This window comes from Equus asinus, chromosome 21 (assembly GCF_041296235.1).
Source record: "Equus asinus isolate D_3611 breed Donkey chromosome 21, EquAss-T2T_v2, whole genome shotgun sequence".
NCBI lineage: Eukaryota > Metazoa > Chordata > Mammalia > Perissodactyla > Equidae > Equus > Equus asinus.
The window spans coordinates 88,523,350-88,539,437 of NC_091810.1; the positions used below are offsets into that span (position 1 = coordinate 88,523,350).

Below are 16,088 nucleotides of genomic sequence, written 5' to 3' on the forward strand. Positions count from 1 at the left end.
CTCTGGCTGAACTTGCGCCCATCCACCTCTCCAGCCACGTTCCCCACTACACCTCGTCTAACAAAACTGGACTGCTTGCGGTGACCGCACAGTGGGCTGGACTGATCCATGCCACCAGGCTTTCATTGCAACTACTCCCTCTGCCTGGCATGCCTTTCCATTTTCCATGCCTGGCTCGGTTCAGGCATGACTTTCTCAAGCAGCTTTCCTTCTTTGAAGACAGACCCTATTAAGAACTTTTAAAAAAAGAAGTACTAAGTACAGAAAAGTGTATGGTGTTCCCCTCCATTTATGTGTTTAAAAGTGAAAACAGTACTAAACCTTAAAACGTAATTCTTAAATGATACACAACTTACGTGCTTGCCAGATTTGGAAAACCACCTATTTATCATTTTCTCTCATTCACCCTCTCTCTGCAGGTACCCATTTTGTAGATGCCCTAAACAATCTATCGGATCCCCCCAATGCCAGACTCTCAGGCTGAGTCAAATACTCTTCTCCGCTTGCCGGGCACAACTCAATGTTACAGTGACTTGAGCAGATTGCAAGTTTGCCTATCTCAGTAGGGTGTGAGCTCCCGAGGGGGCGCAAACACCATCTTTGTCCGTGGAGCGCCGGACCCCCTAGTTAGCCCCAGACTTATTTCCTGCGTTGAAAAGCTTCTCCCCAGCTGACCGGTGCATTTCTTCTTTAAGGAGCCGTTCCCTCCTCGCCCAGGAAGGAAAACTGGCTCGCCATCAAGGGTTGCCGCTGGGAAAAGGGTGAAATAGCAGCGGCGCCGAAAGTCAGGACGAAGACATTGCGCAAACTCCCGGCCCAGGAACCAGACGAACAACTCAGACGCCCACAGACGCCAGCGGCGTGGGCGGGGCCGGGGAGCGACTGACTCCGGAAGTCACGTGGCGCCGCGCCGCGCGAACGCCTCACCTCCGCAATCGACTATTCAGCCTTGCGGCGCCTCTGGCGGGCTCCGCCGAGATCCACTCTTTCGGCGCTCGGCTCGCCCGTGCTGCTGCCGCCGCCGAAGGAGGGGCAAAGCGCAAGATGGCGGACAAAACGCCAGGCGGATCTCAGAAGGCCAGTTCAAAGGTAATTTCTTAGAGGACTTCGTGAGTCAGTGGGTCTGTCACTGTCGTCTGGGGCCTGTCGACGCCCCTGGCCAGCTGGAAGGGCGTGGGGTGGGCGTCCGCGTTCTGGTCGCGACGGTCGGCCGGGCCGCCGACGCACGGTGGTGCGCAGGTTGAGAGGCCTGGTGTCTCTCCTTCGTCCCAGCCTGGATTGGGCTCCAGACTGGCGGGCCCAGGGGGCTGGCGTGGGTAGTTAGGCCCGCGCTCGGCACTCGAGTGCAGTCAGGGATTTAGATGGAGGTCCAGAGCCGCGAAAACGCGCTCGTGTCTTTCAGCTTGTTGCGCCCTGGGGCCGCCGGACAGCGCCTGGGAGAGGCGGGAATCGCTTCCCCGGGCTTTGGGGTCTACGTCTCTTTCGTCGGCTCTTTGGTTTTGGATCTCACACGCTGCCGGCCTCCCTCCGTGTCCTGCGCGCCCTCCAGAGCATAAATAACCTCTGGGGCGCAAGTTGTGCGGGGAGGACCACTAGCGGAGGGACGCGGGGCGGGGAGTGCAGAGGCGGGAGCAGCCCTCCTTTGCGGTGCTGCATCGCCAAGGTGAATGCTGCGCGCTACACGTGGTCTTCCCTCCCCTGAGAGGAAGCGTAAACTGAGCTCTTCTTCTGGGGCTCGTTTCCGAGGACTCGGAGACTCCTGCATCTCCATGTTGTGTCTTCTACGGAAAGGAGAACTTCCGAAGACTTGGAAGCCGCCTAAGATTAGCAAATCGCGTTTGCGTTCGCAGGGAACCGTGTGCACGTATTGTGAAACCGGTGAGCTGTAGAAGTAGTTTAGCGTTAGTTAGGTTATGGTTAGCATCAGGTCTTAGTTGCCATCTTGGGCGGGTCATTTAATCGTTTTTTGCTTTGAGTTTCTCATCTCGAACACGGTATTGAAAGTAATAGGTACTGCTCGAAGTAGCAGTTAAGCTTTTTGATGGAGATGCAGTAGGTTTTGTAACACTTGAAGGTTCTAGGGACTGTTCTTCTTAAAGAGTATGATTGTAACTTGGTTATTAGGAAGTTAAGTTTACGATAGAGGGGGCAAGTCTTGCGTTTACAATTCTCAGAAGCATAACTCGTTTTATACTTGCTTTCTCAGTTTCTAATAAATCATAGTTTATTTTTAATCATCTTTTTTTTGGTGAGGAAGGTTGGCCCTGAGTTAACTTCCGTTGCCAATGTTCGTCTTTTTGCTTGAGGAAGATTGTCGCTGAGCTAGCATCTGTGCTAGTCTTCCTCTGTTTTTTTGTATGGGACGCCTCCACAGCATGGCTTGAGCAGTGTGTAGGTCCTCGCAGGGGATCCGAACCCCGATCCCCAGGCTGCCAAGTGGAGCAGGCGAACCTAACCACTACCCCAGCAGCTGGCTCCAATAAATCATAGTTTTTAAGCCATTTGTTGAATGATGTCCATAATTAGTTTGTAATTAGTAATGGCTTTACCGGACATCCTTTAGTTATGTAGAAACTATGGTACAGGGCCAGTTTGGGTTGCTTTGCCTTCTTTGTTTACTCTGTTAGTTTCTTCCCTCCCCAGTACCTTTCCCCTTGATGAGCAGGGAAATAGTCGGATACCTCTCCTTGCCCACTTCCCCTCAGCAGACTCATGACAAAAACAGCCCAGCTTACTATTAGGGAACTATTAGGAAAGCTACCTACATCCATAATAATTGATGCATAAGCTTCACGATTTTTGTTTTTTCTCAAAGTAATATTTTGAGTATCTCCTATTTGGGGCCTTGGATACATTGAAAACATTTTAATGTACATGTTCAGTGTTCCTTCTTTAGTACTTCTCATGGTTGAGGGTGGTTGTTCCTATAAGTAAGTTGTTGGATCTTCCAGTAATAAATCTTGTCAGTTTATATTGCTTTAGGGTATCATCAGTTGATGCTATTAAGAGATTTCCTACTGATGTCTGTATAAAGAATCAGAATGTCTCAGGACTCAGGTGATATTGATGTGATTTTCTCCAATAATATGGAGGATGCATAATGTGGGAAGATTATGATTTTGATAATGAACAAAAGAGATGTGGATTCAAATTCTGTCTTGGTAATTAATTATATTTGCGATATTAAGGCAAACTGCTTAAACTCGAGCCTCAGTTTCCTCATTTGTAATTTGGATATAATTTCTTTTTTACAGAGTTCATGTAAGGATTAAATGAGTTAATGTCTGTAAAGTACATAATAAATCTTAGTTTCTTTCCCCTCTCCTTTTTTTTAGAAGAAATAAAAAATTGCTTACTTTTCAAAATGTCAGGATAAATTCTAATATTGAGATTTATAGTCTAAGTCATCAACTATCATAATGACTGCCCAGATTGTTGTTTTTTGTTTGTAACCCAAGTCCAGAAATTATTGGAGAGAGTCTGAAATCATTTTGACTAACACCACAGTGGTTGGAATTTCTAGCCTTTGATCTCTGTGGTTTGATTTCCCTTCCTCTGGGGAGAGCAGATGAGTGACACATTCTATAGTCAGATGGAGTGAATGGGTTCTTTTTCATGTTCATTCTTCTTTGGTAGTTAACTTCCCATGGATATGAGTAGGGATGCTTGTTAATCATATTTCTAGACTTTGAGAAAATGTTAATTTTAAAATGTACAACATACGGATTTTTGCTGTTGAAATAGCAAAATTATTTGACATGTCTTAATTATAAAATAGATTAAATTAGGTAACCTCTACCATTTCTTCTAGCTTTAATAATGACATTTTAGGTATGTATAGTCAAATAACTTATGTATGTATAGTCAAATGACTATGTGTAGTTGTCCCTGACGAAGAGACCCTGGGCCCTTTTATTTTTTGTGTAGTTTTGCTGTACTTTTCATTTTAAAGTCTGGCAAATGTTGAAATTCAGTAAATGTTTTAGGAATGAACTAAAATTTTCCTATCCATTTATTCTTGTTTATCACCAGACTAAAATATTGCTTTGGGGGAGAAGGGTGTTGGTGCCATGTTGGAGCTTTGATTTGCAGAGGAGAGACAGAGAGAGCCTGTAACTGCTTGCTTAGAAATTTGTTAAACATTTTTCTTTAGCATTTAATTTATAAAAATTAACTTACTATTTTGATTTTAAGAGTTTTGTTTGCTTGCTTAGCAAAATGAGGATATGAAGAGAATGTGGTATTTTCTTTCCTTCTGCATCTCCTTTGCTGGTAATACTACTAATGTAATTGAATTGTGTGCCCTGTTCTTTTACGCTGTGACAGTGCTTACTTTTTACTGTATAGTTAAAAATTGGGTTAGAGAGCTAAATGAACAAAGTAGAAAATACTGCTGGCTTTCTTGACATCCAGTGCTAAATTGGTTTGGGAACTGTTTCAATTTGCTGCTGGTTAACAAAAGTATTTCACTTGCAAGGAATAAGTAAAATGATCCATTCAAGGCTTGTGATCCTTAGGTGTTTATTACTGCCTTTGTACATTTTTTTTTTCCTGTGGTTCTGAAGATATCTAAGATTTAAATATGATGAAAAACTTCAAGCAAAACACAAACCTTGAAAATTAGGCTCTTCATAGTTTGCCACTTCTGGTTTAAAAGGAAATCTTTATTATGGTATGGTTGTAACCTTATCTTAAGAATATAAGATGGCTAGTTTTATGGATGGAATGTTGTGTTTTGGGGTGGAGAGTGGAATTATGAACTTTGGTTTTCTTGATTGGTGCTTTTTATTTATTTATTTATTATTTATTTTATTTTATTTTATTTTTGAGGAAGATTAGCCCTGAGCTAACTACTGGCAATCCTCCTCTTTTTGCTGAGGAAGACTGGCCCTGAGCTAACATCTGTGCCCATCTTCCTCTACTTATATATGGGACGTCTCCCACAGCATGGCGTGCCAAGTGGTGCCATGTCCATACCCGGGATCCGAACCGCTGACCCCCGGGCTGCCAAATCGGAATGTGCGTACTTAACTGCTGCGCCACCAGGCCGGTCCCTTTATTTATATTTATTTATTTTTTACTTTAAAGATTTTATTTTTCCTTTTTCTCTCAAAGCCCCCTGGTACATAGTTGTGTATTTTTAGTTGTGGGTCCCTCTAGTTGTGGCATGTGGGATGACACCTCAGCATGGTTTGATGAGCGGTGCCATGTCTGCGCCCAGGATTCGAACTGGCGAAACCCTGAGCTCCCGGAGCAGAGTGGGTGAACTTAACCACCCGGCCACGGGGCTAGCCCCTCACTGGTGCTTTTTAGAAGCTTGAGTATTTGCAGCACTGGTGCTTGAATATGACTATTGATATGGTTAAAAAAGATTTCTTAGTGGCTTGAATTGATTCTTTTCTCAAAGTCCAATTTTTATTTTCTTTTGATTTTTTTTTTTTTTTTATTCTTGAAGCTTTTTTTTCCCTGGAAAGTTAACCTATGAAAGATACCCATTTGCCTTACTGGCAAATGAGATGAGGGCTCATTTTGTATGCAAGTTGAAGACTCCTGCTTGTCTACCCCTTTTTACAAAGAGCATAATTTTTAAAATAAAAGTAAAAACTTGATACAGGATAAACTTGAAAACCCTAGTATTACACAAAATTTGCCTCTTATACTATTGTTAAATAGCTTTAACATTTTATTGCAGACCAGCCATGTGCTAGATATTTTGCTGAAGCAACTTTTGAAAGCAAGAAATGCTTCCCCTGTAACAATTGAGGCTCTTTGGTACTGTTAGATGTCTTGAGGAGTTAAATTTTTTCACTAGGCCCTTCCTCAGTTTAGGTAAACGACAGGACATTCGAAATGTACTTACAACTTTTCGTGTGTTAGTAGTGTTGTGGATGTAATTTTAAAGATCATTTGAAGTTTGTTATTTAACTTTATTATATATAGTGCATGTCTCAGCGATCTTACAAAGTTTTTTTGAGAGGGAGACCTTGATTTGGCTTGGAGAGCGGTATTAAGCTATGTAGCTGCTACTTGTTAGTGAGTAAACAGCATAGTATGTTGACATTGTGGAGTGTAATTTTGTTGGCTAGGTATTTGTTTCAGCAGGTTAAGTCAACAAGTATGTTGAGGCTCTGTCACTTGCCAGATCTTGTGCTTGACTTTGAAGAAGAAAACATTAACAAGACCGCACTCCCTTTTGGGGAGCATGCTGTCTAGTGGAAGCCGAGTGTCAACATGTAATAGTACAAGGCTGAGCTATCAGAGGTATCTAAAAATTTAGAGAAGGAAGTGATAGTTGGTTGAATGGGGGATGGAGAAGGGGAAGCTTCAAGAGCATAGAGGAATTTGATTGAGTCCTTTTGAACAATGAGTAGAGTTTTGAAGGGTAGAGATAGGGGTATAAAAAAAGAAATGGGTGAGGTGAAAAAAATAAATTGCTGGGAAATGCTTTGATAAATGGTCTGGTTTAGCCAGTGGTTAGGGAAAGGTAAGTTTGAACTAAATTGTGGAGGGCTTTGAATGCTACAGAATAAAATTAGAGAGCCATGGGAAATTTGAGGCAGGAAAGTTCTTTAGAAAAGCCTCTCTATGAGCATAGTTTAGGAAGGATTTGGGAGTGAGGAAGGTGAGTTGGAAGATTATTGCAGTGCTGCTGATAATTGAGGATTGCTTCAGAAGTCTCACCTCAGATCTTCATTGGGAAGCTTTTCCTAACGTCTTCCCCACTCCTTTTAATATTTCCTGCACTCTGTGCTCTTGTGGCATAGCCATATTGTTTTACTTGTGTCTTTTATTAGCTCCTAAGGGCAGGAGCTGTGTCTTATTTTACTTTATATCTCTTATACAAGGCACGGTACCAGTAAATGGTTGCTCAGTAAAATGGTTGAATAAAGGGAAGATCTGAAGCGCAGTGGTATCTTTGGAAAGGAAAAGAAGGCTCCCTGGAGAAGAGCTATATTAGAAGAGGGATGAACAGAATTTGACTCAGTTGATTATGGGGGAAGGAAGGAGTCCAGGGTGACCTTGTTATAAAGCTGCTGCTGGCTAATACTTATTGAAGAATTATTATGTACCAAGCATCGTTCTAAGTGCTTCACTTGTATTTGTCCTTCATAACAATCCTGTGAGGCAGATGCTATTCAGCTTTACAGATGAAGGAACTAGGCCCAAGGTTACAAATCTGGGAAGTGCTAAAACCAGGAAGTCTGTTCCAGAATCTGTGCTCTTAATGTTTTAGTACTTCCAGATTCTTGAACTATTTCTGCAGTAGAATTTGTACCTTTTACTAGACATTAGGGGTTTATGTGTGGATTTTCTTGCTATTAGCATCTGTTTCTTATGTCTTGGGTGGTTGGAGAAAGCAGGGGAGGTTTCTTTGCTGTGTAGCAGGAAGTCGCTGCTCTGTCAGTGTTGTGGCAGTAAACACTATATCTTATGACTTGAAAGAACTTTTGCACAAAAACTCTATTGTAAAATTAGTGGTTAGGTTTCTAGTCTACAATATAAAAAGGTAACTGTGGGTCAGACATGTCCTACTATTATTTGTATCATATTTTGGGAAATACACATTCTGAATTTTAAAGAATTGACTTGCACATTTATTTTGTGTCACAAACTTTCTGTAAGTCAGAGATTGCCGTTATTCAGTGTTACTAGCTGAGAAGAAATTGCTATAAGTTTGGAAAGATTAAGTCTCTATAACATGAGAAACACTTGCTTTGTGAGCATAGGAAGACATTTTCTGATCATTTAAAGATTGACTTTTATTTTTAATACTTGCAGACCAGATCATCAGATGTTCATTCATCTGGATCTTCAGATGCACATGTGAGTATAAAAGGCGGTTTTTGTCTTTAAAATTTAATTTCTCTTTGTATATATCCCTACACTTAATGATTTTACTTGATAAATAAATATGATTATAGTATATGTGCCTATTTTTTCACCTCTTTTGCTAGGTGCCCTGCTTTTTTTGTTTTCTGTTTGCATAAGTTGGCCCCTTCAAACCATGTTAGAAACCTAATATATATGTTTCCTTCCTTGTTTTTATTGTGTTTATAAAATTGTGTGCATACATAAATGTGTGTACTTGTACTTTAACTATGGTTTGCATTATAGACACTTGTTCTTTTCTCACTGCACAATACCCCTATTGGAAATCCCTGAAAGTCAACAAATGTAGCTCTAATCTTGTCTTTCTAATGGCATCATAATATTCCACGGTGGGAGGTACATTTATTTATTAAGCTATTTCTCTGTTTAGGGGCATATAGTTTTTGTTTAAAGTTTTTTGACATTTTGGGTAATAACTACAGTAAACCTTCCTTTACATATGTTATTACAGCAGTGCTCAAAGTGTGGTCTTCAGACCCCTCAGGGTTGCTGAGAATCTTTCAAGGGGTTTGAGAGTTCAAAACTATTTTGTAATAATACTAAGACATTGATTGCCATTTTCACTTTGTTGACACTTTCCACTGATGGTGCAAAAGCAATTGATAGGCAAACTATTGGCACCTTAGCACAAGTCACAGCAATGTTGCCAAAATGCACTAGTAGTCATTATATTCTTCCTCAGTAGGCACTTTTGTGCCTAAAAGTATGCTGGTGACACTTAAGAGAGTTCTTCATGAAGCAGTGAAAATTATTAATGTTAAATCTTGTCGTCGTATATGGATATTTTTAATGTTTTTTGTGATGAAATGGGAAGTACATACAAGCCATTTCTGCTTACCAAAGTGTGATGTTGTCTTGAGGAAAAGTACTTGTGGGATTGTTTAAATTGAGAAATAAAACTGGCTCCTTTTTTAAAGGAATACCATTTTTACTTGGAGGAACAACTGACAAAACTATGCTTATCAGACTTGAGTTGTGGCAGATATTTTCTTGAAAATGAAGAAAACGAACCTATTCCTATAAGGAAACCAACTATTTGTTACCACTATAAAATTCGAGCCTTCAAGTGCAAGTTAGAATTATGGAAAACTTTCCCTGCACTTACGGACTTTTTGAATGAAATCAGTGGTGATATTAAGGGATGAGAGTTTTGATAATGTATAATGAAATTTGTGAATATTTGGACATTTGGGTTGTTTCTGGTTTTTAGTACTGCTAATATGATTTTTAAAAACTTGTATTTTTCCTGAAGATGGATGCATCTGGACCCTCAGATAGTGATATGCCAAGTCGGACACGACCTAAGAGCCCAAGAAAACATAATTATAGGAATGAGAGCGCCCGTGAAAGCCTTTGTGATTCTCCTCATCAGAATCTCTCAAGAGTAAGTATTGATAAAGATAAGAAAGGATAGTTAATGATTTTAATCTGTCCTTGATTGAATTTGGTAGTTGAATATCTTGGTTTTGTACTTGTTTCATCTTGTACTATTTGAAAATAGCATTCTTTATTGTATTCGGGTTAATGATAAACTTGACTTCATATAAGGAAATGTTTTTTAGTTCATATGTCAAGTATGTTTTATTTAAAATTTAAAATTTTATTTGAGAAAAACGAGCATTTTGGGTATAAATGGTTAATGTTAAGATTTATTGTTCCCCCTTATACCAAACATTTACTGAACCAAATGCCAGTCACTGGAAATGCACAGATGGTTAAAACACAGTGCTTGCTCTCAGGGAGCTTGTAGTCTCGCCCTGGGAAGCACAATGGAGCAGGTGCTGTTCACTCTGGTTAGTGCAGTGCCCAGGACAATATGAGAACCCAGAGAAGGAGCTTTACCTCGTCTGTCTTCAAAGTGCTCTTGTGCTCTTTTAGTCTTTTTTTCTAATTCAAATAATGTTTTCTTGTGATTAAATTTGGAAAAGATAATGAAGAAGATAATCATCACCAGCCAGTATTAGCATTAACACTTTATTTTTCTTGTTTACTATTTCTAAGCATAAATATATTTGTACTTCGCTGAGATCCATTTTACAGGAACACGTTTGAAATGTTCTGTTTTCAGTTCTAATTTTTAAAAAATTTTAGCAAAAATTCTGTAAACAAACTTTTTAATGGATGGTTGTATTTCTTTGAGTAAACATTCCATAATTTCCTTAACCATTTCTCTCTTGGGTGTCTAAGTTTAGCTCTTAGGATGTAAATAGAATTTGAGCACAAAAATTTTGTTTGGTAAAAATGTTTTTCACTGATTTTATATGTAATTTTATCATTTGTTTAAATTTTTGAAATTTTGAAACCAAAGATGCTGAATGATGACAAAACATTTTTCTTTCTATTTTGAGGAAAAAAAATTTACTTTGAATCTGTTCATGAAACCCAAAATTGACTTTTGGGTTGTAAACCACTTTATTTTTTCAAAAGAATTTTAATGTAACTTTAAAATAGTTTGCAGCAGTATTACTCTTCCATTCTGCATCTCTCAAGGGCAAGCCTTTTTAATAACCAGGACATTGAAAAAGTCTAATTTTGTAATTGGTTAACCTCTCATTTTGATAGGCACTAGAGAAACCGTTAGATTTCAATTGCGATTAATATTTTAGGTTGTATTCAATAAACATCCTTCTCTTATGAATCAGAATCTAACATTCAAGTGCATAACTGATTGAACAAATACAAGTCTACAGACAGTTGATATTCAAGCCATAGTTCAGAAGGAAATTTCTTCTAAGTTACATAAATGAAGACTTCATTAAAATACTATTTTCTCATATTCAAAATTAATTGATAAATATTTACTTGTAGTGAAAACTAAAATACTGTATGTCATATATCCCAGCAAAGAAAATGAAATTATGATGTTTATAAACATCAGTATTATTGGTGAAGAATGAGGTAATTTACTAAATTAGAAGAGGAAGAGAGAGAATTTGTAGTACCCGAAATGGGGATTATAGATGGTATTTAGGTTCCTGCTACTGAACCATGGAAATGTATGCCTCTTTCTCCCTATTTGAAAACGTGTTTTCTATTACTGCTTTTTTTGCCCAGAAACATTTGTACTTTCCCTCAAGTGCTTTTATTTTTGCTGCCAACAAGTAGGTTGAATGAGTTCTAAGCCTTGGCATCTCTTTCTCCGTTTTATTTTTGCCTTTTTTTTTTTTAAAGGCTTTTGTCTGTTATTGACCTTGAGCTAGCAAATGAAGACATTCTTTCATGAATACTTACATCAGAATCAAGCCCATGGTAGGCACCTGACACTTAGGGTAGCCTCAGCTTTTCCTTTTACAGTGAACCATTTTTTAAAAAGATCATCTGTTCTGAAGACTTGGTTATCAGTTGAGGTGTATCACTTGAGTTGTGGATAGCATTAAGAATGTGTATTAAAGGTATCCTTTTTATTTCTTTTTACAGCCTCTTCTAGAAAACAAACTTAAAGCATTTAGTATTGGAAAAATGAGTACAGCTAAGCGAACTTTAAGTAAGAAAGAGCAAGAAGAATTAAAGAAAAAGGTAATGTTTAAAATGTAGGTTTTGAGTTATCCTTGGAAATAAATGTGTCTAAGGGGGCAGTAAGTGTATGGACAGTAGAGGATGTTTTTCAGAGATTTTTGACCTCCAAGGTATTCTCAGCTCTTATCCTCCAAGTCAAGTCTATAAGTCTGTCATACGGGGTATGTTCAGAGGAGTCCAGCTTTCTATGCCTGTGCCCTCCACTGTTTCCTCTCTTCTGTGTAACAATTTTGGTTCTTTTCTGGTCTTGTCTTTTTATATAAGCAATTGTATATACATATATATTGTACCCCTCCCCTTTCTTCGATGAATGATAGCATACTGTATATAGTACTCTTTTCTCCGCTTTGCTTTTTCCATTTAACATGTCAGAGATTACTGGAAGTGTATTGAAATATTCCTTGTTCTTTTTTTGTAAAGCTCTGTGGATATTCAATAGTTTATTCAATTAAAATTCTGTTGAAGGCATTTGTGTTTTGTTCTTTTGCCTTTACAAATAGTGCTGTTATGGATAGTGTTACGCATATGGTTTTTTGATAGTGTATCTTTGGGATACATTCCTTTAAGTTAGATTACTGGGTTAAATGGTAAATACATAAATGTAGTTCTGCTAGATATTGTCATATTGCTCTCTGTAAGGGCAGGGCCATTTTGCATCCCTCTCAACAATGTATGAGAGGTTGTTTCCCCATAACCTTGCCAACAGGATATTAGCGAAGGAATTCTGCCAATCTGCTAGGTGAAAAACGGTCTCAGTGTTGTTTTAAATTTGCATTTCTCTTACAAGTAAAGTTGAACAACTTTTCTTGTGTTTGTTTCTGTGAACTATCTGCTCATATCTAAACCAGTTTGTCAAGTTAGTAGATTATCTCTGTTTTTAGAAAAACTCTTTTGTATGTTAGTAATATTAATGCTTTGTCTATGACAAAAGGTGCAGTGTTTTTTTCCAGTTTGTCGATTATCTTTTTGTTTTGCTTCTGATGTTTTTTCCATGCAGAAACTATTTATTGATAATGGAATCGGATTTATTAGTCTTTCCTTACGATTTCTGGTTTTTCAGTCAAGATTTTCCCACTCTCAGCTTATGAAGGAGTTTCCTCATGTTTTTTTTCTAATACTTACATAATTTCATTTAAAAAAATTAAATCTGATTAATTTGCAATTTTTCCTGGTATATTATGTGAAGAATTGGTTCATTTTTATCTTTTTTTCAAATAGCTGTCAAGTTATCCCAAGATTATCCATTAAAAAGTCCATCTATTCTCCACTGATTTGAGATGCCCCTTTTATTGAATACTAAATTTCTACACGCTGTTGGGTTTATTTCTGTGTTTTCTTTTCCATTGGCCTTTCTATTCATACATGTTTTGGGGACATTTAGAATAGTTATAATTGAAGTTGTCAAGGTTCTTCTGAGCTTTTTTTCCTTTAATGCCAACTGTCTGGAGATACTGCTGCTTCAGCTTCTAATACCCATGTCTTCAGTGGTTTGTAAAGGAAATCTTTATCTTCACTGATTAAATCATTGTGCTTTGGAAATGACAAACATTAATAGAATAATACATTTTATATGGTCAATTGTCATACATTTTTGACCCTTGAATTGTGTCTAAACAAATTTACTTAGTAGGTCCTTTTCAGGTTATGCAGATTGCCAGTAGAGGAGCAAAACTTCTCTTAGTTTTAATGTTAATTAATATATAGTGTCTACTAATGACTAGATAGTATTACCTATTAGGACTGCATAACCTGCTGTCATTTACATTATTCCTTGATGAGTTTCCCCCTGTGTGCAATAATAATTTTTATATTAGGTGATACTAATATTTTCATGTGTAATTAGGAGGATGAAAAGGCAGCTGCTGAGATTTATGAGGAATTTCTTGCTGCTTTTGAAGGAAGTGATGGTAATAAAGTGAAGACGTTTGTACGTGGAGGTGTTGTTAATGCAGCTAAAGGTAAGTGTGAATATTACAGTCCTTGAGCAAACCCAAAAGTCTTGGTTGAATGACTGCAGATAATTATGAAAGAAGTTTGGTTGCTTTTGAATTTTACGTTTCTTTTCTATTAGCACCCTCTAGTGGTGGTATTAACTAGCAAGATAAATGGCCAAATAATGGATTAATGAGAAATTAGAGCAAAATAAGTTTTTAAAATATTTAGTTCCTTTCAAGTTTCGAGATAGCAGAACACTTTGGAAAAATTTTAATATATTGCATAGTTTTGCTGTTAAATGATTAAATTATATTTTTGAGAGTGGGGTGGTAATATTTGAATTTAACTTCATATTTTGTCAGTAGTGATGTATCTTAATACTACAAGCATATTACATTTTTGTTTATTTTTAAATAAAAATAGTAAAGAAAATCCAAATAATGTGAAATTAGTTTTGAAACAGTATTTTAAATTTCAGAAGAACATGAAACAGATGAGAAAAGAGGTAAAATCTATAAGCCATCGTCAAGATTTGCAGATCAAAAAAATCCTCCAAATCAGTCATCCAGTGAAAGACCACCATCTCTTCTTGTGATAGAAACCAAAAAACCTGTAAGTCATACTTAAATTAAGTGAACATTTGTGTTCCGAGATGATACTGCCAATGATACTTTCAGTACTTCCACTGTAAGCAGGACTTTGGTTTCTTGTTTTTAATTATTTTCGGAGTAGATGTTGAGTTTTGATGTTTAATCTTCCTGGATGAGAGATAATAAATTAGAGCAGGGCATATGGATGGTACTCTTTTTTATTCTCTTTGAGCAGTGAACATATGCTTTTACTATACTCGTAGCATATTGCAAGTAAAAAGTTAACTATATTTTAAGTGTCCGTGTAAAAGAATTCGGTTGTCTTTTTAAACAGTACTGAACTGAGGTTTAAATTATGTCAGCATGTGTCATGTCAGTTACCTTGGAAGACTATCTACTCTAGCAATGTGTCTGTTACCTAGAACATTTTTGGAATTTATTTGGAATTACTGTTAGAATTAGTGACACTTTCTTTTAAATATTCTCAGTATTAGAAAAACTCTTGTTTTTTGCGGGTAGGGTTTTCATGGTGCATGGTAGATAGATGTGGGTCATGTCATTTGAGCCAAATTTGGTGAAGAAATATGATTATATTGAATAGTGAGATTCATTTTTCTTGTGTGACTTTTAAAATAGCTCTGAAAGCAATTTAAAAAAATAACAGCTTTATTGAGATATAATTCATATACCATAAAATACATGCTTTTAAAGTATACAATTAAGTTTAAAAAAATAATATTCATGGTTGTGCAATAATCACTAACCTCTAATTTCAGAACATTTTTATTACCCCAGAAAGAAACCTTATACCTACTTTTAGTCATTCCCATCTCCTGGCAACCTCTAATCTACTTTGTCTCTTTGGGTTTGCCTGTTCTGGATATTTCATGCAGGTAGAATCATACAATATGTGGCTTTTTGTGTCTGTCTTCTTTACTTAGCATAATGCTTCAAGGTTCATCTATGTTGTGGCATATATCAGTACCTCATTCCTTTTTATGGGCAAATGATATTCTATTTTATGGCTATACCACATAATATTTATCCATCTATCACTTGATGGACATTTGGATTTCCACTTTTTGGCTATCAGTAATGCTGCTATAAACATTTGTGTACAGGCTTTTGTGTGGACATATGTTTTCACTTCTCTTATATGTACCCGAGAGTGGAATTATTGGGTCATATGGTAACTATTTGTTTAACCTTTTGAGAAACCGGCGAACTATTCTAAAGTGGCTGTAGCATTTTACTGTCCTATCAGCGGTGTATGAGAGTTCCACTTCTTCCACATCTTCGTCGACACTTGTTAAAATTGCCTGTTTATTTTTAAAGTTTATTTTAGTCATCTTAGTGGGTATGAAAGTTGTACCTAATTGTGATTTTGATTTGCACTTTCCTAATATTGAACATCTTTTTATGTGTTTATCATCTGTTTATAGTCTTCTGTGGAGAAATGTCTTTTTAGATCCTTGGCCCAGTTTTTGTTTTTCTTTTTAAAGATTGGCCCCTGGGCTAATGTCCATTGCCAATCTTCTACTTTTTTTTTTTTCTTCTCTTCTTCTACCCAAAACCCCCCAGAAGGTAGTTGCATATTCTAGTTGTAGGTACTTATGGTTGTGCTATGGGGGATGCCACCTCAGCATGTCCTGATGAGTGGTCCTTGGCCCATTTTTTAATTGGGTTGTCTTTTTATCGTTCAGTTTAAGAGTATTTTACACCTATGAGTCAAGTCTCGCTTTTTTTTTCCTAAGGAAGATTTGCCCTGAGCTAACATCTGTTGCCAGTCCTCCTCTTTTTTTGGCTTGAGGAAGACCAGCCCTGAGCTAACTTCTCTGGCAGTCTTCCTCTGTTTTGTATGTGGGACACCTTCGCAGCATGGCTAGTGTATGGAGTAGGTCTGCGCTCCGGATCCTAATGTGCGAACCTGGGCCGCCAAAGTGAAATGTGCAGAACTTTAACCACCTGGCCATGGGGCTGAGCCCCGAATCAAGGCTCTTGTCGGCTATAATGATTTGCAAATGTTTTCCCCATTCTGTAGGTTGTCTTTGCACTTTCTTGATAGTCTCCTTTGAAGCACAAAAGTTTTTAATTTTGATGAAGTTGAGTTTATCAGTTTTTTTTGTTGCTTGTGCTTTTGGTGTCGTATCTAAGAAA

At 37.6% G+C, this 16,088-nt stretch overlaps 1 protein-coding gene across 13 annotated transcripts in view; it reads left to right on the forward strand.

The window, feature by feature from the left end:
• The first annotated feature begins 914 nt into the window (after positions 1-914).
• U2SURP (U2 snRNP associated SURP domain containing) overlaps positions 915-16,088 on the forward strand; it is a 46,201-nt gene continuing 31,027 nt past the window's right edge. For 7 of the 13 annotated variants that reach the window (XM_070493468.1, XM_070493475.1, XM_070493469.1 and 4 more), the window contains exons 1-6: positions 915-1,089; positions 7,780-7,824; positions 9,143-9,274; positions 11,308-11,406; positions 13,250-13,364; positions 13,820-13,953. In XM_070493468.1, the coding sequence (XP_070349569.1) occupies positions 1,045-1,089; positions 7,780-7,824; positions 9,143-9,274; positions 11,308-11,406; positions 13,250-13,364; positions 13,820-13,953 (570 nt within the window). In that variant the 5' untranslated portion in view covers positions 915-1,044. The remainder of the gene's footprint in view (positions 1,090-7,779; positions 7,825-9,142; positions 9,275-11,307; positions 11,407-13,249; positions 13,365-13,819; positions 13,954-16,088) is intronic. The other 6 variants (XM_070493472.1, XM_070493477.1, XM_070493474.1 and 3 more) reach the window with 3 other exon arrangements.